Source organism: Grampus griseus (assembly GCF_964374135.1).
Source record: "Grampus griseus genome assembly, chromosome: 10".
Taxonomy (NCBI): Eukaryota; Metazoa; Chordata; class Mammalia; order Artiodactyla; family Delphinidae; genus Grampus; species Grampus griseus.
In genome coordinates, this window is record NC_139004.1 from 20282399 (window position 1) to 20303419 (window position 21021).

The 21021-nt window shown below is 38.5% G+C and overlaps 1 protein-coding gene and 1 pseudogene across 2 annotated transcripts in view; one reads left to right on the forward strand and one right to left on the reverse strand.

The window, feature by feature from the left end:
* CARMIL1 (capping protein regulator and myosin 1 linker 1) overlaps positions 1 to 21021 on the forward strand; it is a gene marked incomplete at its 5' end in the record, with an annotated part of 315787 nt that overhangs the window by 224376 nt on the left and 70390 nt on the right. Inside the window, 4 exons of the mRNA XM_082664795.1 lie at positions 1596 to 1689; positions 8420 to 8518; positions 19426 to 19554; positions 20435 to 20566. Of these exons, the coding sequence (XP_082520921.1) occupies positions 1596 to 1689; positions 8420 to 8518; positions 19426 to 19554; positions 20435 to 20566 (454 nt within the window). The remainder of the gene's footprint in view (positions 1 to 1595; positions 1690 to 8419; positions 8519 to 19425; positions 19555 to 20434; positions 20567 to 21021) is intronic.
* On the reverse strand, positions 17227 to 17765 carry LOC309827842 (large ribosomal subunit protein uL22-like; annotated as a pseudogene). The gene has a single exon. The product of its transcript is annotated as a large ribosomal subunit protein uL22-like (transcript).

A 21021-nucleotide genomic window follows, 5' to 3' on the forward strand; every position in this document is an offset into this window, starting at 1 on the left:
GCTGCATTTGGGTGCTCACAGCACAGCTGCCACTCTAATGATGTTGCAGACTGCCAGCCCAGGCAGGTCTTTGTGAGAAGCCAAGAGGATGCAGCCTCAACACTCCACGTTTCCAGATTGAAAGTAGAACTCCCTGATCACAGTCTGTTACGTACTCTGTGCTACAAGATGCCAATGGTGTGAAATCACATTTGGTTTAAATAAACCACACTGGTCTGAAGCATGATGAAAAGTGGATGAGGGAAAAGAAAAGCTTCAAGGCTGCGAAAAGAGACGTATTATCTGTTAATTTCAGTTGGCTGGTTCCTCTTAAGTCAAACAAAAGCAATTTTGCTCAAAGCTAAGGTAAAAATTAAAGTTATAGAAATAACAGCGTTGTCTTTGCTGATTATTTTACTTTAAGCCATCTTGTCAGTTGGACTGGATGAAGAACAATAGTTTTTTTTTTCCCATTAGGTAACCATCCAGATTGGCTGCTTTTATTAAGATGACTGTTTATTTTCTTTATTATTTCTTCATTATTAGTACCTATTTTAGGAATGAGTTGTTAATTTATTCTTCCAGTAGAAGCCACCTGACTGTCCATAAGAGTTCCACCATGAATGCTGCTTGTTGTTGAGAGACCTGAAACAAGCCAGCTGTGGGATGCCTAGGTACCGGTTGCCAACACGTGGCCCACAGGGTCATTCTTCCTGAGTGTCTTGTAGAAACAGATGCATTTTGGTTGGGAGAGAGGAGGCATCTCCAGGTCTAGAGTTTGTGGTAGGGGAGCAGGTGTGAGTGTTCATCCAGACACACAGCACTTCGTAGCAAGTTCAGGAACACAGGCCAGAGTGCGGATCTAGAGTTCTCACGCAAAAATGACTCACCCTTGCATTCTTGTGTCTCATCAGCCGGGCAACAGCCGTGTGAGGTATTACATAGACCCAGAGTTCCACAGTTGCTTTACTTGGTGTCTAGAGCCTGGGGCACTCGGGCTGATCTGGGGTGCCCACTGCCAGGCCCTGCAGAGGTCAGGTGGTTGAGCCAGCAAGAAGGTTTTCTAAAGACAGTCACTGGTCTTGGACTTGGTTATTTAAAGGAACCCAGAGCCTGAACAGATGGTTTTTGTGGATGCTCACATCCTTGGCTTGGCGAGCAAATGTTTTGGTTCTATTCTGGGGTTTTCCTCTACTGTTCCGGGTCTGTCTGTCACGTTGTCACTGTGGTAATCAAGTTACCTTCAGATCTGTTGGTGACTAAAATCCAAGTAGCCAGTTGATGCTGGACTTTTTTCCCAGCCTTTCTCTCAGACCATCTCTCCAGTTCCAATTTGAAAATCCTGTCCTTACTGTAACTGAAAACTGAAAGCAAAACAACAAAACCAGATTCCTTCAAGTTGCGTAGGTTTTGTAGACAGCGTGAATCGACGAGGTCACTTGTGGTGTCGCACAGGTGGTAGGACCACCTACCTGCAGTCAAGGGGCCTAAGATGGTCCGGTAGTTTAGAATTTTCTAAGACACTCTGGCGACTCTTTTCAGATTTTAAAAGGGTGCTGAACTAAGATAATAGGAAGTTATTTTCAAATAAACATACCATTTTCTCCTTTTTCTAGGAACTACACGTTGAGATTTATGCCAATTCCTATGTATGATGCTTCTCAAGCCTTAAAAACAAACCCTGAAAAAACAGAAGAGGCTCTGCAGAAGGTATTGAAGGATCAGTAACTTAATTATAATAAATTCACATTGGAGTGGAATTGTGTGAATAATACATTCTGAACATACGAACAGTGCTTTGTCTTTTACAAAGCTTTTTTCACATTAGCTTGTATTCTTAGGATCATGACTGGCATAATGCATGACTGGGGGAGGAATAAAATAAAGACTAGAACTTGTCATGAAATTTAAATGGAGTAAAATAACATTCTTACAGCATCAACGTGCCAGACTTAGGCATGGATACCTCCCTCTTCGTCCATTGGAGAATGTGTACAAGTGAATGACAGCTAGCACAACCTTCATCCCCTTCATCCTCAACAGCTAGAGCCTTCCCTTCCTTCTTCATCGAGAAATGTAGGGCATTATTGAGATCTCGCTTTACCACCTTTGTCTATAAGTGTGTCTGAATCCACACCCATGCCCACCTCCTTTCTGGCAACCCCAGAGGATGATGGGTACCTTCCCCTTCAAAGCCCAGCCATCTTCAGTGCCTTTGACCCCAACATCTCTGCCCTGTGCTGGAAACTTGCCCTGTGAGTCATTCCCTCGCACTTTCATATCTTCATCCTTCTCGTTCTATGGTTATGGCTACCTTTCTCTCTACTTTTAGATGTGCTCAAATATTTCCCATCTGAGGAAGCCTGCTCCACCTTTATTATGATGTTATTTGGGAAATCTTCTAAATCTTTCTTCCCTCTTTGTTCTTTCATCTGGTGGTACCACCCTCTGTCCAATCTCCTAAGCTTGACTTTTTTCCCTCTATATCTTCTGTAGCCAATCAGTCACCAAGTTTACTGATTCTAGCGCATAAATCTCTTCATTAACTCTCCTTCCCTCTATTCCTATAACATGCCTTTATTCAAACCTCATCCTCTCTCACCAGGATGATTACATTCTCTTGTCTGTTTTCCATGCTGCAGTCAAAAATAGCCATCTTCCTTCATGGTGAAGTTGATCAGACTAAAACGTTCAATCCATTCCTCCTGGTGGCTTTTAGGATAAAGCCTCATCTCCTTAACTTATCATGAATTTCTGCCCAGGATCTGCCTCCTATTCACCGCCAATTTCATCTCTTACCAACCCTTAGTCTTTGTTTTGCTCTACCTCAGGGAACTTGTTAGAAATGCACATTCTTGGGCCCCTGAAACTGGGGTGGGACTTAGCCATCTGTGTTTTTCTGAGTTGTCCTGATGATTGTAACATTTGAGAATCACTGCTGGACTCTAGATGATACTCGTGCTTTCCCCACTACTGTGCATATCTGTTGAGATTGAAATCAAGGGTCAGTTCATCCAGGAAGACTTCTTGGAGTTCCTTTTCCCTGCTAGGTAGGTGGTCTTCTCACAATTTCCTGTGGTTCTCTCTGTCACTGGCCTTGTGACATTGTTTTAAGTTACCTGCCTCTTTTTTTTTTCCTCCCAGCGACTGTGAGCTCTTTGAAGGCAGAGCCTATATTTTTCATCTTGTTTTATTCTCAGAAGCTAGTGCAGTACCTGGCATGCATGCTTGGATGTTCTTTAGACATTCAGTGAATTAAAGGGAGTAAGGTTGGGAGTGGAGGGGAGAGGAAGCTGTGGTGTAGCAAAAGAAGCCATCTAAGGTTTGGATTCAGAAGATCTGACTAAATCAAACTCTTCCCAGCGTTGTAAATTCAGTATGTATTTAATTTTTCTGAACTTTAGTTTCTCCATCTACATAAAAAATAAAGCTACACAATAACTGTATTTAGCTGACACTTAGCATATAGTTTATACTGGGTGCCTGACACTATTTTAAATGATTTACATAAATTAACATATGTCATCTTTAAAACAAACCCATGAGGTAGGTTCTATTATATGCTCATTTTACAGATAAGAAAACTGAAGGACAGAGTGATTAAGTAATTTACCTAAGGTGTCCATGAGGATCAAATGAGGTGGTGAAAAGCATGTGTGAAAAGCAGTTTGTAGACGGTAAAGCAATATACAAATGTTCGATATCTTTACACTTTCCTAAAGGATATTAGTCAGCTTATAACAAAAGACATATTCTACAGAAACAAGGTTTCTGGTTTCAGATTAGACATGTAAAGAGTTTGGAAGTCATCATTGCCATCCTCACAACAAGAAAAAAAAAAGCTTAACAAACAGAAAATCAGTGACTTTTCTTAGGTCTGCCAGAGAATTGAGGTTACAAGGCAAACTGTCACCCTGGAAACTGGAGAGATGGTAATACAGAGAATCACAGAGAATCAAAGCTTACCAGGGGCAGAAGCTAATGGAGCTGGTAACTCAGAGGAATGCTTAAACAGTAATTGATGAATTGCTGGAGGCTTAGTGTGGACTAGTTTAAGAGCTTAAAAAAAAAAAAAAAAAAAAAGAAGCTAAATACTCCTAGGTGCTTAGTCTTAGGGAGGCCCTGACCTTTGCATGGGTTTTAGTTACAAGAACCCAAGTTATCACAGTGAAGATTGGAGGAGAATAATTCACTCCTGTTTCTGGCAGGGGGAAGGGAAAAAGTAACCATTTTGAAATACACTCAGAGCATGCTGTTCTCCATAACAAAGGCCTACCCTCAAGAGAAACTATTCTACCAGAGCCTTATCTGACCTAGTAGAAAACAGTTAGACCACTGCAGCCCTTCCAGCCTTCCTGTTGCACATAAGGGAGGAAAAAAAAAAAGGCCAAGAAACACTTCTGAAGGTCACAGTCCAGGGACTCAGGCCTGGTTTAAAAAAAAAAAAAAAAAAAAAGCCTAAATTTAATCATATGATTATATAGAATGCTTCCCCTCCGTATTATACTTCCATCACAAATCAATTATAATAACACTGAATTACAACTAAGCAAAGCTGTAAGACACTTTATTTAAGGAGGCATTTCTAGGGAAACCCCAAAACAGCAGGGGAGACATAAACAAGGTCAATAGAAGAAATTAACTGGCATATACAGTTACAGCAGACATTCAACACAACTCAGCTTCTAGCCAGATGAACATAAAAGCCTCACATTAAAAGAATGATTACCTCAGTTCCTATTACTAGCTACATGATATCTGGCTTTCAACAAAAAATTACAAGGCAAGCTAAAAGACAAGAAAAAACACAGTATGAAGAGACAAACATCAGAACCGGACTCAGATATGACACAGATTTTAGAATTTTCAGACAGGTAATTTAAAATAACTGTGATCAAATATGTTAAGGGCTCTAATGGAAAAAGTAAAAAAAAAAAAAAAAAAGCAAGAACAGATAGGTAATAAAAGCAGAGAGACAGGAACTCTAAAAAAAAATCGAAAGGGAATGCTAGAGATCAGAAATGCTGTAACAAGCAAAAAAATGCCTTTTATGAGCTCATCAGTGGACTGGACACAGCTGAGGAAGGAATCATTGACCTTGAAGATATGTCAGTAGAAACTTCCCAGATTGAAATGCAAAGAGGAGAAAAAGAATAGGGGGAAAAAAAGAACAGAAGATCCCAGAACTATGGGACAATTACAAAACATTGAACATCCTGGTAATGGGAATACCAGAAGGAGAAGAAAGAGAAAAGAACAGAAGAAATGTCTGAAGTAATAATGACTGACAGTTTTCCAAAATTAATGACAGACATCAAACCACAGATCCAGGGATCTCAGAGAACACCAAGCGGGATAAATACCGCCTCCCCCGCAAAAAAAAAATGATGTGTAGGCATATCATATTCAAACTGCAGAAAACCAAAGACAGAGAAAATCTTGAAGGAAGCCAGAGGAAAAATATACCTTACATATTGAGAAATAAGGGTAAGAATTACATCAGACTTTGAGTCACAAAGCATGCAAGCAAGAAGAAAGTAGAGTGAAATATTTATTTAAAGTGTTGAAAAAAACCCCAGCAACCTAGAATTCTGTATCTAGCAATATTTTCCTTCAAAAATAAAGAAGAAATACTTTCTAAGACAGCAGTGTTACAAGGGGTGAAAGGGAGAAATTGGTGATACTCCCTTATAATGTACCTGTACCTGCACTATTTGTGAAACGGTATACAGTTGACCTGTGGACAGCATGGGGCTTAATCTGAGTATACCTTATAGTTGGCCCTTCTTGTCTTCATCCATGGATTCAACCAACCATGGACCATGTATGCTGTAGTATTTACTACTGAAAAATATCCACTTATAAGCAGACCTGTGCAGTTCAAACCTGTTTGTTCAAGGGACAACTGCAGTGTTATTTGAAAGAGGAGTTGGATGAATTGTAAATGTATATTGCAGACACTAGGGAAACCACTAAAATATTTATAAAGAAGTATACTTAATATTCTAAGAAAGGAGAGAAAAGTGCAATCATATACAATACTTAAAACCAGAGAAGGCAGAAAAAGAGGGGAGGTTAAAAGAAGAAACAAAGAGCAAATGCAGAGTATACAAATATATTAATTATAAAAGTTGTGTCTTTTTTTAAATGAAAATTGGTGACTTTAAAGCTCATATTTATTGTTTTTTTTTCGCTATAGTATTTAACTATGCTCTTGTATATTCAAGTTTTCTTTTTTTTCTTTTTTTCTTTTTTGCGGTACGCGGGCCTGCTCACTGTTGTGGCCTCTCCCGTTGTGGAGCACAGGCTCCGGACGCGGAGGCTCAGCGGCCATGGCTCACGGGCCCAGCCGCTCCGCGGCATGTGGGATCTTCCCGGACCGGGGCACGAACCCGTGTCCCCTGCATCGGCAGGCGGACTCTCAACTACTGTGCCACCAGGGAAGCCCCTCAAGTTTTCATTTTAACAGAACTGTCCTCTGGAAGAATTATGGCTCTTTAATTTTACTCTACTGAAAAACAATATTGTGATTCTATACTCAATCTTTATTTTTTTTAAATATAAGATTCCTTTATTAAAACAGAATTTTTTTGCCCTCTGTGCTGCTGCTATTTTCAGCAATGAGACTGAAGATGTCTGACTGACTGTAGACTGTCTCCCAGGTCACTGCTGCCCAGGGGTACTGGCAAATGTGATTAATGACACTTTCGGCTCTTCCTCTTTCCTTTTGACCTGAGTCAGGCCCGTGTCCTGTCCTGGTTCTCTGTCTTGGTCTCTAATGGTGCACAGAAGGAAAGTTTACCTTGTAAACTTTCCAGATGCAAATACTTTCAGCAAATAACCTTCACCGTTATGAAAGACACTTAAGCATTGTTTTTCTTCCTTCCCCTTGCACTAGCTTTTAGAAATGAGCTTTGAATTTTATTTTTTTTTCTAAAATATTCCCTCCGGGCTCAGTCTGTGAAGCACTGTTGGTGCACCTGGGGAAGGCCTGGAAGCGCATGGGCCAGCCTTGGGTGCACTGCCTGTGTGTGAGCTGAGCCTCCTGAATAAACGAGCTGCTCTCAGAACTGGCCCATGGCCAGGGCTTAACGAGGCCAAATGTAAAAGAACAAAACAAAATCACCCAAAGCTGGGTGGCAGTGTGCCTGTCATATTCTAGGCAGAATCTTTTTTTAGCAAAGACATTCTACCTTGATGGTAATGTCACCTTGGAAAGAGATGACTTCTTGGGAAGCAGCAAGAGAAAATTAATGTAATATAATGTCATGGTATTAATGTGTCACTTTAATGATGCTTCGTTTCAGGGATCTTTTTTTATAATATCTTCATTTATGTTTAGTAGAATGGTACATTTTGTTCTGCTTTATGGTTTCCAAGGATGATAATAATTATAGCCTATATTTTAATTATTCCTAATTGGCATTAAGTACTAGTCATTTTAGCATATGCAAAATGAAAATGAAAATGTAATAATCCTGAAAGCCTCACAGTTACTAGAAATTCTTAACCAGGGAACTGTAGTGACAAATTAGAAGCCAAATGGTTAAGTTGCATTATGAAAACAAATAAAAACAACAACTGAAAAAAAATAGATGGCATACTTAATCATCTCAATCATTCTTTAAAAAAACACATTAATAGGTATTCATTATAATCAATAGTTTACATTTTTCAATGTATTATATATCCATTGTATATTGTTCTTCTTCAATTCTTTATTTCAATCTAGTTATCATTTGTATGTTTGAATTTTTCATAAAACATTGTCTATGTATAAAAATATAGATTGTCAAGCAACTTCAAGATTTCTCATTTTCTGTAGAAATCCATTTTCTTATTTTTGGTAATTTTGCTAAAAGCATTCCTGTTTTTGAGAAAACATGTAAACCTGGTGGATTAAGGAAATTGGTATATGGTTTTGAGTTGTACCAGCCTGTATCCTTCCAATTTTGTACCTATTTTCTCCCTTTTTCCCTTAAAATAAAGAATTTTCTGAGTGCTGGTGGATAAGGCCAAGGGGTTCAGAAAGGACCATCCATACACTGTAGGGGTATTTATTTAGCTTCTGAACTGTTTAGTGGTTAAAAATTTGTGAGAGAGAAAGATTGCGATCGTGTACAGGAAAGTGATGAGAAGTCACTAAAAGGGGTCTCTAACCCTGCAGGCAATTAAACACTTGCTCATCTTTGTCAACTACTGAGTCACATAAAAATTACCCTGGTTACCTGCGAGTGAAATTTCTAACTAAAAACACCCATAATGCATCACGACAATAGCCAGTTTCCCCATCTCATACGTTTTGTGGGGTCAAGGCCCTGGCAGGATGTGTGAATTAGTTGCTTGGGTCTTCAGTTTAGCAACTGGCTGTTGCACTTATGATTTTACTCTCTGCTGAGTCGAAATGTGTTCTTGAGAGAGACATGTGCTTAATTTCCAGATAGAAAACTATCTGCTCCGGAATCACGAGACTAGAAAATACCTTCAAGAGCAGGCCTACCGCCTACAGCAGGGCATTGTCACCAGCACCACGCAGCAGGTAAGAAGGTGCCAGTCTTCTCCCAGTGACAGTTCCTCCTCCTACACATGCTGAACTGACCCTTTAAAGAACCAGGGACCAAGGATTTTTATCGTTTGACTCATTCCCAATGGGGCAGTAAGAACCTGTTTCTGAAAATGACAACAAATGTTAAGTAGAGTTTAGAAATGCTAAATATGCATTTTTCATTGTTGATGATTTCTGCCTTTTAAGATTGTCAGTAAGGTGTATCTTAGATTTATATACAACTATTAGGAACCCTGGATTACAGATGATAAAAGTCTGCGGGTAATCAAATTTGCTACTTTGGAGACATCCTATTCTTTTTCTTCTACTCCCTCTCACTTCTATGAGTAGGAAACAAATTCCCAGATTCTTCTGAATAATTAAGAATTTGTTGAATGTTAATTAACACAAGTGCTGAAGAGAAACTAAACTGTTTTTTACTTCATTCCTCTTCTCTCTACCCAACTTTAGAATAAAAAAATATGGAATGTTTTCCTCCAAAAATGTTAACCAAAACCAAGGAACATAAGGTATTTGAGGAAAACCTATAGGATGTCAAAGAAAGAAGAAGATAAACCAAAGAACTGAGCTCAGATAATTCAGAGTACAGCAGAGGACTTTAAAACAATATTGTAATAAGTAAGTTCAGAAGGAATTGAGACAATATTATATCCATAAAATAGGAATGAGTTGCTATGAAAAAGAATAATCAGAGAATAAGAAACAATGCTTAACGGTTGAAAATATGAAAACTGTAATATAGATTTAAATTAACCAATAGGGCACAAATTAAGCTGTTTCTCTGGTAGAAAACAAGAGAAAATCTTAAAACATGCAGTAAAAAGACAGATAAAATATATGAGAGAAAAGTAAGTCAGAATCATGAAGAGATTAAAAGTGACCAATAGCCTTCTAATAGGAACCTTGAAATTTAAAAAGAGACATAATAGAAAAAGTTAAAAAAGAGAAAATAATAGAAAAGCATTTCATATGAATCTTGGGGTTGACCTACTGAAATTGATATGGATGAATGGGTAAAGGCCCACACCTCGTCAGAACACCGAGAATAAAGAAAAAACATCTTAAAGAGTTCCAGACAGAATAAACAGGCTATCTTACAAGGAAACTGGAACCAATTCTTAGCATCAGTCTCAATTACTAGAAACAAATGAGGTTCAGAGGGAGATTTGTTTTGGACCAAGAATTCTATATCTAGTCATTTTATCAAACAGATGCGAGGGCAGACTAAAACTGTACTCAGACATGGACCCAGAAATTTTACCCCCAGTATTCCATATGAAAAAAGGCTTTTTGAGGAAATTCTCCAGCGTAACAAAGAAAAACAAGAAAGTATACAATACGAGGTATAAATAAGAAACTGAACCAGAAACGAAATCATAGAAGTTATAAGAGCTGAAAGAAAGCTTTAAAAAGTTGCCACTTTGGGAAAATCTGCTTTGAGCTGCAGAATTAAAAGATACAGGATTACATATCTTTCTCTATGAATCCCATAATCATAATTCTATACCTGCATTTTAGTGGACTTAAAATTTTAATATCAACTTAGACAGGAAGGGAACACCTAATTATTGCTACACTAAAAAATTTACATGTTGGAAATTTTAATGTAAAAGTAATGAAACTAATTAAAATTCGGAGTTGAAGAGGGAGAAAGGTGAGTGGTAGTATAAGTATACTAAATTTTTACTTTTTGTTTCATGGAATAATCTATATTCTATAATTCATAAATAAAAAATACAGATGTAAATCTATTTAAAGTTAAAATAGAAGCCACCAAAAGAATTAAAACAGGGTTTTCAAAAATGTTTATTTCAGCAGATTGAGAGGAACTGACTGGTAGGGAAAGTTTTGTCATTTGAGACCATTTTGTATGGTTTGTTCTATTTTCTTACCTTGGGCAGATGTCATTTTAATTTTTTGTGGTGTCTTTGGTTTTGGCATCAGGGTAACACTCATCTCATAGAATGACTTTGGAAGTGTTTCTTCCTCTTCAATTTTTTGGTATACTTTGAGAAGGGTAAGTGTCAAGTCTTCTCTCAGTATTTGGTAGAATTCACCTGTGAAGCCATCTGGTCCTGGACTTTTGTTTGTTGGGAATTTTTTTTTTATTACTGATTTCATTTCATTACTGGTAATTGGTCTATTCATATTTTTTATTTCTTACTGATTCAGTCATGGGAGATTGTATGTTTCTAGGAATTTATTTCTTCTAGGTTGTTCATTTTATTGGTGTATATTTGTAGTAATCTCTTATTGTTTGTATTTCTGTAATGTCACTTGTAACTTCTCTTTCATTTCTGATTTATTTATTTGAGCCCTCTCTCTCTTTTTCCTTGATTAGTCTGGCTAAAGGTTTATCAGTTTTGTTGATATTTTCAAAGAACCAGCTCTTAGCTTCATTAATCTTTTCTATTTTTTTTTTTTTTTAGTCTCTATTTCTTTTATTTCCGCTCTGATCTTTAGGATTTCTTTCCTTCTACTAACTTTGGTTTTGTTTGTTCTCCTTTTTTGAGTTCCTTTAGGTGCAGAGTTATGTTATTTATTTGAGATTGTTCTTATTTCCCAGGATAGGCTTGTATTGCTATAAACAACCCTCTTAGAACTGCTTTTGCTGCGTCCCATAGATTTTGGATCATTGTGTTTCCATTTTCATTTGTCTACAGGTGTTTTTTGATTTCCTCTTTGACTTCTTCAATGATCCATTGGTTGTTTAGTTGCATATTGTTTAGCCTCCACATGTTTGTGGTTTTGCACTTTTTTTCTTGTAGTTGATTTCTAGTCTTATACTGATCAGAAAAGATGCTTGGTATGATTTCAATCTTCTTAAATATATTGAGAATTGTTTTGTGGCCCAGCATGTGATCTATCCTGGAGCACGTTCCATGTGCTCTTGAAAAGAATATGTATTTTACTGCTTTGGGATGGAGTGTCATTTTAATTTTTTGTTGTTCTTTTTTCTTAAAAGAGAATGAAGGAACGATGTCCATAATAAATGAGTTGTGTGTAATATTTAAGTAGGTAAAATTATATGGATGACTGCATAGATATACATAGAGATTTGTGAAAAGTGTTCACCAAAATGTTAATGATGGTTCTCTCAGGTGCTGTGATTAGGTGATTTTTATTCTCTTATACTTCACAGTATTGTTTGAATGCTTTACAGTAAGCATGTATTATTTATATAAGGAAAAATAAAGCGATATGTGTTGAGAAAAAGAAAAACAGTAATTATGAATATTAGTGAAGTAACAGGGAGTTTTGAGAAGGAAAACATTATTTTGACCTTACCAGTGCCTTAAATTGTTTTCCTGCAGCAGACCAATATTAGCCTTTAGTACTTTATGGTTTACTGTTATTTCCTGGTTTTAGTGTTTAACACTAAAAGCAATGAGAGTGCTAAAATCTTACACTGAACCTTTGCCTTGGGTTCCTTTATGAGCTACCATAATGCAGGCTTTTCTTAATACAATATCCTTTTAACTTTTTTCCTCATTTACAGGGGTTTTGCTCATCCAAAAAAATTACTGCCACAACCTTTAATGCTAATTCTTAAAAGTAGGTTTCATCTTCTCAATCAAGAGGAAATTATACACAGGAGGCATATACAGATGTTTCATTCTGCATGGGTGAATAAATCATTCTGAATTATTTGAGTCATTATGTAGTAGGTATACTGCCACCTTTTTGCTTTAGGGATTTCTTAGGACATGATGATTAGCAGTTTTCAGACTTTAATTGTTTCAGTCACCTTAGGAGAGATTTATCTCCTTCTTATTGAAACTTCTTATTGAAGTTTCCAGAAATAGGAACACAGAAAGAATAGACCCTCTGTGACTACTTCTGCCAACCGCATAGCCAGTCATCATTTCCGGGTGACACTGAGGGATTAAAATATGTTTCAGTGAAACATTGCAGTCTCATAATTGTTCACATATTTGTTTTTGTCTCTGGGCTTTGTTTAGGAAAGACCTTCACATGACGACACTCCACCTCTGACCTTCACATGACTCAACATTCCACCTCTGCTTTTGATCGCTTCTTTTCCATCTTATAAACCCTCTTAATCAAGAGTTAGCAAACTTCTTCTATAAAAAACCAAACAGTAAATAGGCTTTACAGCCTGTATGGTCTCTGTTGCAACTACTCAGCTGTGCTATTGTAGAGCAAAAGCAGCCATAGACAATATCTTCATGAGTGAGTGTGGCTGTTCCAATAAAACTTTATTTACAAAGACAGGCCCAGAATTGATAAACTATGCTAAGCCTTCTCACCCTTAAAAAACAAAACAATTTTATTGCCTAGACCTATTTACTTAGCACACTCTCTTTCCTTCCTTTCATGTGCAGATTTTTATACTTGCTTTCATGACTTCTTTGCTACCCACTCACTTTGCAACCTTTCAGAATGTGCCCTCTGTCCCAATCTGTCTGCCGAGATGGCTCTCAATGGACCTGGTCACCGAGTCAGAGGCCTTTCCTCCCTCTTTGTCTTTTGATGAAAGGAGGCCGTCTGTATGTGTAGTGGTCAGGAACTTGGGCTCTCAAGTCAGATGACCTGGATTTAAGTACAGGCTCTGCTATTCCCTCTCGGTGGGAACTGTTGTTAGTCATTTACTAACCTCTTTAAGGCTTGATTTCATCTGTAAAAATGGGGAAAATGACTCAGAAGGTGCTGTGACAATTCAGTGAGGTGATGCGTGCAAAGTACTTGGCTCCTCACTGGTAAACATTGTTTGTAGCTATATTTTTATTATCACGATTATTATCATTATTATAGACTGTTTCATCTTTCTTAAGACGCACTTCTTGGTTCATCCGACAGTGTGCTGTTCTGAATATTTTTCTACTGCTCTTTGTCTCCTTTCTACATAACTTTCTCTTTTTATCCTTCAAATGCAATCATTTTTCAGAGTTTTGTACTTAGTGCTATCTGATCTGCTTCTGCCAGTTTTAACTCTCATCTGTGGATGACTCCTGGATCTATCCTCTCAGTCCCTGTTTCTTTCCAGAAAATCCTTTTTTTCAACTGCTTGTTCAGCATCTTCATCCAGATGGCCCTCTGAGAGAGCACGGTCACTACGATCAAACTCATCCCTTGGACTAACCGATTTTGCCATTTCTCTCAGTGACATCATCATTCACTGAGGATAGAGCTCCTGGAGTCATCTTGGATGCCTCGTTTGCTTTCTTCATCCAAGGTCACTATTCACTGCCCATTTACCTTCAAGGTGTTTTTTACAGCCATTCTTTTCTTTCCGTTTCTATTGCCTCTCCTCTTGTTAAGGCTTTTTATTAACTCCCTCCTATGTCTTCTTTTACAAGCACTGCAAAAACTGGTTTATTCATCTTCTATGTCTCCTTGTGCTTTTTTTTTTTTACATCTTTATTGGAGTATCATTGCTCCACAATGGTGTGTCAGCCTCTGCTCTACAACAAAATGAATCAGCTATACATATACATATGTTCCCATATCTCTTCTCTCTTGCGTCTCCCTCCCTCCCACCCTCCCCATCCCACCCCTCTAGGTGGTCACAAAGCACCAAGCTGATCTCCCTGTGCTATGCGGCTGCCTCCCACTAGCTATCCATTTCACGTTTGGTAGTGTACACATGTCCATGCCACTTTCTCAGTTTGTCCCAGCTTACCCTTCCCCCTCCCCACATCCTCATGTCCATTCTCTAGTAGGTCTGTGTCTTTATTCCCGTCTTACCACTAGGTTCTTCGTGACATTTTATTTTCTTAGATTCCATATATATGTGTTAGCATACGGTATTTGTCTTTCTCTTTCTGACTTACTTCACTCTGTATGACAGACTCTAGATCCATCCACCTCATTACAAATAGCTCAATTTCGTTTCTTTTTATGGCTGAGTAATATTCCATTGTATATATGTGCCACATCTTCTTTATCCATTCATCCGATGATGGACACTTAGGTTATTTCCATGTCCTGGCTATTGTAAATAGAGCTGCAATGAACATTTTGGTACATGACTCTTTTTGAATTATGGTTTTCTCAGGGTATATGCCCAGTAGTGGGATTGCTGAGTCATATGGTAGTTTTATTTGTAGTTTTTTAAGGAACCTCCATACCGTTCTCCATAGTGGCTCTACCAATTCACATTCCCACCAGCAGTGCAAGAGTGTTCGCTTTTCTCCACACCCTCTCCAGCATTTATTGTTTCTACATTTTTTGATGATGGCCATTCTGACTGGTGTGAGATGATATCTCATTGTAGTTTTCATTTGCATTTCTCTAATGATTAATGATGTTGAGCATTCTTTCATGTGTTTGTTGGCAGTCTGTATATCTTCTTTTCTCCTTGTGCTTTTTACAGCCCTTTTCCTTTGTATCAGGGAAGCCGAGTCACTGTGAGTGTTACGGGGTAAGGAATTTTTAGATCTTCACAATTGTGGGAGAAGCTGGGGGAATAGATGCTCTATGCCTTGTACACGGTGTTTCAACTCCTTAACCTGTGCCTGAGTCTTATACTATCTTGCCTCAACTCAGCGTTCCAGTCTGATCTCCCACAATAAAGTACCTCTGTTCCTAATCAGGAAATAGGAATCACAAGTGTCTGGATATGCCATTGCTTATGTTCATTCTTTGCTTTTAAAATTCCCTTCTCTTTTCTCAGTTTGTAGAAATCTTTCAGGACCCAGTCTAAAAGCTACCTTCAGCATCAGCTACATGTGATCCCTCCCTTGACTGAAATCCTTTAGAACTTTCTGTCATTTATTTTGTCATTGAATAAACGCTTATAAGGGTCTGTGATATGGCAGGCACTATTATAGGAGATGGAGCTTTGGCAGTGAACAAAATGTGCCTGTCTTTGTGGATATTACATTTTGCAAACTTTATATCTTGTGTTATTGTTAATATGTCTTTCCACTTCTAGATTTTTACGTTGCTTGGTGGCAAAGGGTATATCTTACTCGGGACTGTATCTCATTCAGTGCAAGGTGTTGAGTATATTTCTTTTGAATTGAATAAAGAAATAGACGTGGAGGAAGATAAAATTTTCCACGAGTAAGCTATTTGCTGGGACTGAGAACAGTTGTAACAAGTTGCAAGCAACCGAAGATAGCATTTATTGCGAATGGTTCTAAGTTCTGCACTTGGGTTCTATAGCCCAGTATGTTTGGAAAAGCCTAAGTGGTCACCACCAAGTGACATGTGAGTTGCTGTGTGATTTAGTTGCCAAAGAAGCCAATTTGACTTATACCACATAAATGAAAGTATATTTTCTACGTTAAGAAAGGTGGTAGCCCCGTTCAGCTTACTGATCCACTCTTCCTGTGTTACAATCTATTTTATTGAGCGGGGGGGCATGTTTTGTGACGGTCTTAGATGGAGGGAGAATTCAGAGAAGTGACCTGGGGTGGACAGGGGGAGGTGGCAGTGAGGGACCACACAGTGGTGTCACAGTAGAATGGTAGAAGGACCTGGGAATGTCAATCCTGAAGAAGAAAAGATTAGAGAAGATAAGACTGGGCAAGACTGTCACATGGAAGAGAGCTTGTGACTGTTCAGAGTGCTCTCAAGGGGGAAGACATGTGACCTGTAGAAGAACATGGGAAGACAGATGAGGGCTCAAAGAAGACCAAGTCCAAGTACATTTCCTTGGAAAAAAGTGAGCTTCTCAAACTATGGCAGTTAACAACTTTCCTGGGGTGCTTTAGAAAATGGGACACTAGGGCTTAGGGTAAAGTAGGGAGTTGAAAATCAAGAGCCCAAATGCAATCATCTACCCTGAGGTCTTTCATGAGATAACCAAAGAGATGACAGTCTTTCAGACTGCAGTTTCCTTTGTTTTTATTTGTGTATCTTAGGGACTTGAATATGAACTGAGAGTCAAAATCCTTGGTTTCCTGTTTTCAAAATCTCCAGTTGGTACTCTGTGTAATCATTCTGTCATCTTAAATAGTTTCACTTTTCTGGGCCTTGAGGTCTTTAGTTGCAAAGTATCTGAATGTGATCTATTGGGCTGCGCTGAACCTTAGCAAGTGTGTGTACAGAAGAACCTTTGAGACTTGTGAGATTTAATGTCTTATTTGAATCGAAGAACGAAATTTTTATGTTTCTTTTGGATGTGATTTTAAAAGTTCTACTTAAAGACCATTTTGCTGAGTTCACTTACACCCTCTCTCCTTGGTGTACGCTTAATGGCACACGCTTCAAGGGTCTCTGGTCTCATGATTATTAAAGATGATCAATTTTATGGTACCACATCCACATGCCTCTCAAATTAGTCTTTTGTGGCCCCAGATGTATATCAGTTCCTTTCTTAGTATGGGGTTCATTTTGTTTCTTGAAATTAGGTGTTCATTCTTGGTGAGATATGAATTATTGATGACCATTTTTGTTTCAGGAAGCACAGATCAATACAATAGTTGGAAGAGCTGGAATTTATATCAATTAAGATAAAAAAAAACATAGTTCTCTTCAGGACTCTGTGTAAATGCAGAAAATTAAGATGTGCTCCCTGCCTACAAGCTGAGATTTTGGTTAGGGAGATGATTATTATATGAGAAGCATTATTCATGTAACTTCTTTTTCCTACGAGAGTTGCACATAGTTCACTTATGTAGCCTCAGTACATTTTACAGTCATAGGAACTGTTCTTTTTTTTTTTTTTTTTTTTTTACTTTTATTTGCATTTATTTTTTGTGTCTTTTATACTAGGCCATAAGTTTTTGTTTCTTCAGTTTCTTCTGGGATATCTTTTTCTTCTGGGCAACCTCCTCTTCTGGTTTAGGAACAATCTGTTCTTTTTCAGTGAAGATCATCTCAGTGTGGCAGGGAGAGCTCATGTATGAGTTGATCTGACCATGAGCTCTGTAAGTCCTACACCCTATCCTGGGGGCTTTTGTTCACCTGGATGTGCTCAATGACCATCTAAGCCCTTAAGTTCAGCATTACTCTCTGCATTTTTGAGCATGTGCAGTAAAAATTCAGCACTCTTTTTTGGGCCACCAACCCTGCGTCCAGCCCCATTGTTTGACCAGGGCACACCTACGAGCTCCACCATTGTAATGGCAGAACGGCACACATTGCTTCTGTAAAGTGACATCCTTCAGATACTTGGTGGCTTTCGGATATGTGTACCCTTAACGGCCTGGGCAGTTTCACAAGTGTTCTTAAAGTGAACGCGAGGATTTGAACCTCTCGACTTGCATGATTTTGTGGAGTTTTCTGGGTCAGGTGAATAACGAACCATTTTTAGAGGTCATACATTAACATTAGCATCACTGACCCTTTGTCAAGAGACTAAGTGCTTTGAGTGATGTTATTTTACTGGGTTGTCTTCATCATACACTAGAAAAGAAGATGGAGTAGACGTTACGAACCTGATTTTTTAAAAGAGAAAGGCAGGAGAATCGGTGATACTGCAGCAGGTAGATGCGGGCTCTATAATCAGACCTTCAGTTTGCTGAGCAGTGTAGTAAAGTTTCTATTATGGTGGAATTTATGGGGGAAGGAGGGCTCATTTTGGCTTCCTATAGCTGTTATACCAAATAATTCAAACTAAATAGAGAAGTGTGAATTTAAATAAAAAAGGTTGTTGCTGGATCGTCACCTCTGCTGAATGAATTATCAGGAAGGATACAACTTGATATGTAGGGTCTCTGGGGAATAAATAATTTTTTTTTTAAGAATAGACAATCTGCAGCTCTGATCAACACATATATATGGAATCTAAAAAAGAAAAAAAAATGGTACTGATGAACCTAGTGGCAGGGCAGGAATAAAGATGTAGACATGGAGAATAGACTTGAACACCTGGGGTGGAGGGGTGGGAAGCTGGGATGAAGTGAGAGAGTAGCGTTGACATATATACACTACCAAATATAAAATGGATGGCTAGTGGGAAGCAGCCGCACAGCACAGGGAGATTAGCCTTGCGATGACCTAGAGAGGTGGGATAGGGAGGGTGGGAGGGAGGCTCAAGAGGGAGGGGATATGGGGATATGTGTATGCATATGGCTGATACACTTTGTTGTACAACAGAAACTAACACAGTATTGTGAAGCAATTATACTCCAATAAAGATCTATTAAAAAAAATATTGGAGAAACTTTTAAAACCACACTGTAATTGTCTTTTTCTTCCGACATCTTAGCTTTGTTCACGTTTCTCTTTATACATACAAATAGAATAGAGCATAATCTTACCCTTCTGTACTAGTTTTTGTCCACAGTAGTGATCTGCCACTACCCTGTGGGTTTTATGTTTCAATCCATGAAACATCTGAAAGTGATTCAGATGTAATTAACATGGGAGAAGGACCTTAATAGAATAGAAACTAGATGTTATTAACTTTATTATTGCCTATGTTAATATAATAAAACCTCAGCTTATGCTTGTTTTGGTAGAAAATTACCTGATATAATTGAACTAATTAAAAAATATTAATTTCCAGGGATGTTCTTATTTCCATAATATTGAGACCAACTGGCTGTGGGCATCATTTTGTCATCAGCTGCCTCAGAATTGTACATCTCCTTTTTCTGTTTCCTCAGTACCCAGCACTATGTCTGACGCATAGAGGGTACTCAATAAAAATGAATGAAGGAGAGTTACTATCAAGCAAAATGTCACTGAGTAGCTATGAGATTCTGAATCACCAAGAAGTGTTCACTTTTGTTCTACATGCTGCATTTCCTAAGGCAGGAGAGGGGACCAACATCCCTTACATGTTTGTTTGGAATTAACGCTGCTAAAGGTTTCTTATAGAAATAGATAAATTAATAATTGGCTATAAGCTGTCTTGAAGATTCCAGTTAGGAGAAGTATTCATCCTCATTCAGTGTTTCCTTTTGTCTGAACATTGGCTGTGCTGACTTGGGTGCTTGCTCTCCTTGTTATGTGTGGAGCAGATGATTGACAGAATATGTGTGAAAGTACAAGATCATCTCAACTCTTTACGAAACTGTGGGGGAGATGCTGTCCAGGAAGATCTAAAATCAGCAGAAAGGCTCATGCGTGATGCTAAGAACTCTAAAACGGTGAGTTTCACTTCCAGCTACATGAGTCCTGTGGAATAAAAAGACTTTAAACTAGTTTTAGAAACTAGTTCTAACTAAATTTACTTTTCTACCCAATTTCAAGGTTACTAACAAGTGGCAAGGTGAACTGAGTTAGTCTTTGCCTCCTTTCTGTACCCGTGCTAATTACCAATAATCAAAATACAGTTGTCCCTCAGAATCTGCCGGGGGATTGGTTCCAGGACCCCTTGCAGATACCAAAATCTGTGGATGCTCAAATCCCTTATATAGAAAGTGGTGTAGCACAGGTGGGCCTCCTTATCCGTGGGTTTTGCAGCCGCGGATACAGCCAGCCAGCTGTATAGAATTAAAAGCAGAGGGTCAGTGTGATTTACAAAGGGTATAATCAGGTTCTAGGTAACTGGGAGGTAGTTGTAGTTTCAATGAGTAGCAACTCGTTGCACATGATTCTACTGCCAAACTGATAGCACGAAACTCTCCTCTGTCACCTCTAAAAGGAAGCTTCTCTCAACTTAGACTGTGGTCCCCAAAGTGTGATTTCGTAGAGAAAGGACTAACTGGGAGTCAGGAAACCTGGGATCTGGTCCAGGCTCTGCTATTAGAATCACACAGTCATTGAATTTTATAAGTAGGAGGAATCTTGTGGATTAGTCAGATACTCTCACACCCGAGATGAAGACATTAAGGCACAAACAGGTAAGGTACTGTTCCTCTGGGTTTAAAGCTGGACCTCAGTTTTTTAATTGGTATAAAGGGCCTTTCATCAAGACGATCTTCGTTTATCTCTAGTATTTCTCGACCCTGTTTCATGAACTCTGCAGTGACTTTGGTGCTTATTTAAATATTTATCATGGAGAGGTTACTTTTATTTTTCTTACAGCTGTTACCAAATTTATACCACGCTGGTGGTGCATCTTGGGCGGGAGCCAGTGGCTCGTTATCCAGTCCAATTCAGGAGACCCTGGAATCGATGGCCGGAGAAGTTACGAGAGTTGTAGATGAACAACTCAAGGTTTGTGGTTTCTGTTATTTTGGAAAATGGAATCGATATGACTTAACTATGTATGATGGCATTTCATACCATGCTATCCTATATTTTATAGGCAAGTGTGTGCGCGCACGTGTAGTAAAAATGGAATACCGTGCCTTTCCCAGCTTCATCTGTAGTTTTTGGAATAACTTGTTGCATAATAAGGTCAAGTAAAACCTATCAAATTCAATTTTGTTTTTGATGGTAAGTCTCTAACCGTATTTAACGTATGACAGGTGGCCACTGATAAGGGAAAGATTGATTTTTGCTGAGAAAGAGAAGTCTGCTTCGCGAAAAAGTATCTCCTGTTACTACATTCGATTTAGAGAATGGGAGAGATGACGGAGCTGTGTGCTTACAGTGCCAAGCTTCTGCGTGTGTGGAGAGTTTGCCACTAGGTAAAGAGCTGGTTGAAAGATTAAAGAGGGATTTAGAAT